The 1,056-nt window shown below is 45.0% G+C and overlaps 1 protein-coding gene across 4 annotated transcripts in view; it reads left to right on the top strand.

Moving 5' to 3' along the window:
* Positions 1 to 781: 781 nt before the first annotated feature.
* Positions 782 to 1,056, top strand: part of abcb7 (ATP-binding cassette, sub-family B (MDR/TAP), member 7) — a 96,269-nt gene continuing 95,994 nt past the window's right edge. For 3 of the 4 annotated variants that reach the window (XM_043704996.1, XM_043704995.1, XM_043704997.1), the window contains exon 1: positions 783 to 957. In XM_043704996.1, the coding sequence (XP_043560931.1) occupies positions 802 to 957 (156 nt within the window). In that variant the 5' untranslated portion in view covers positions 783 to 801. Of the gene's footprint in view, positions 958 to 1,056 lie in introns of all 4 variants that reach the window. The other variant, XM_043704999.1, reaches the window with a different exon arrangement.

Here is a 1,056-nt window from a genome sequence, read left to right on the forward strand (position 1 = left end):
GAACAGCAGTGTTCAAAGCCAACAGATGTGCAGATCTAGAAGAAATGAAAAGAAAGTGGAAAGCGAGGCAGCAACAACCAAAACCCAATCTGCCATTTGGAACTAATTATCCCAAATTCTGAATAACATTTAAAGCCAAGATTGGACTCATAAGCCACCCAAGAGCCCACAGATAGATCAACGGAACGAAGATAATCATCCTTGACCTCGCGGGATAGACACGACAATGATGACGACAGCGACAACAACAAATCTGTACATCTTACTCTGTCCAAGTTTTTTTTCACGCTACGATCTGTATGTCCTTGGTACTGTGATCTGCCTGTACTGCTTGCAAACAAAGCTTTTCACTGAACTTAGGTACATGGGGCAATAAATCAAATCAATCAGTAATACCGCTGAATATTATTGAAAAAGGAGTAATGATGATTTCGGGAAAAAAAAGAGCCTCAGTAGGTGTGGCAATATCTGTACAGAGAAAGCAAAGTCAACGTTTCGGATCCAGTGACCCTTCAGAATGATTCTTTGCTTATTATTGCAGGCTGTAATAATGCTAAATATTATTGCAGACAGTAATAATTTTGAATATGATTGTAACTGGTTGCAATGTTACCCAGCATAACTCACTGGACATTCTAGCCATAATGATGTTGATTGTCATGCTGAGTTTTATTGCAGACATGACCAGTTCTTGTATACTGTATTATAATTGCTGAACATTGTTGCGACATCAATTGCAGTTCTGGAATAGTGCCTGTTGATGTCGCTGCGGCCTGGTCACGTGGTGTTGATGTTCCCACAATGCAGCGGGGCGGGCTGAAGATGGCGGCGCTCTGGTTCTCTGGGCGATGTCGGTCTCAGCTGCAGAGGCGCCGTTTCGTTTACCTCTTACAGCCCGTCTGCTCAGCTTACACTCTGAGGAGCTCCGGGTGCCGATTTGATAAGAAGAGCGATCAGGTGAGCAGCTTTGGAGGGCGGTCGGTCAGTCAGTCATTGAGCGAGGCTGGAGGCCGGCAACAGTGTCCTTTACAGGTTCGCCTTCCTCTCCCTACCCCC

Source organism: Chiloscyllium plagiosum, chromosome 15, assembly GCF_004010195.1.
Source record: "Chiloscyllium plagiosum isolate BGI_BamShark_2017 chromosome 15, ASM401019v2, whole genome shotgun sequence".
Taxonomy (NCBI): Eukaryota; Metazoa; Chordata; class Chondrichthyes; order Orectolobiformes; family Hemiscylliidae; genus Chiloscyllium; species Chiloscyllium plagiosum.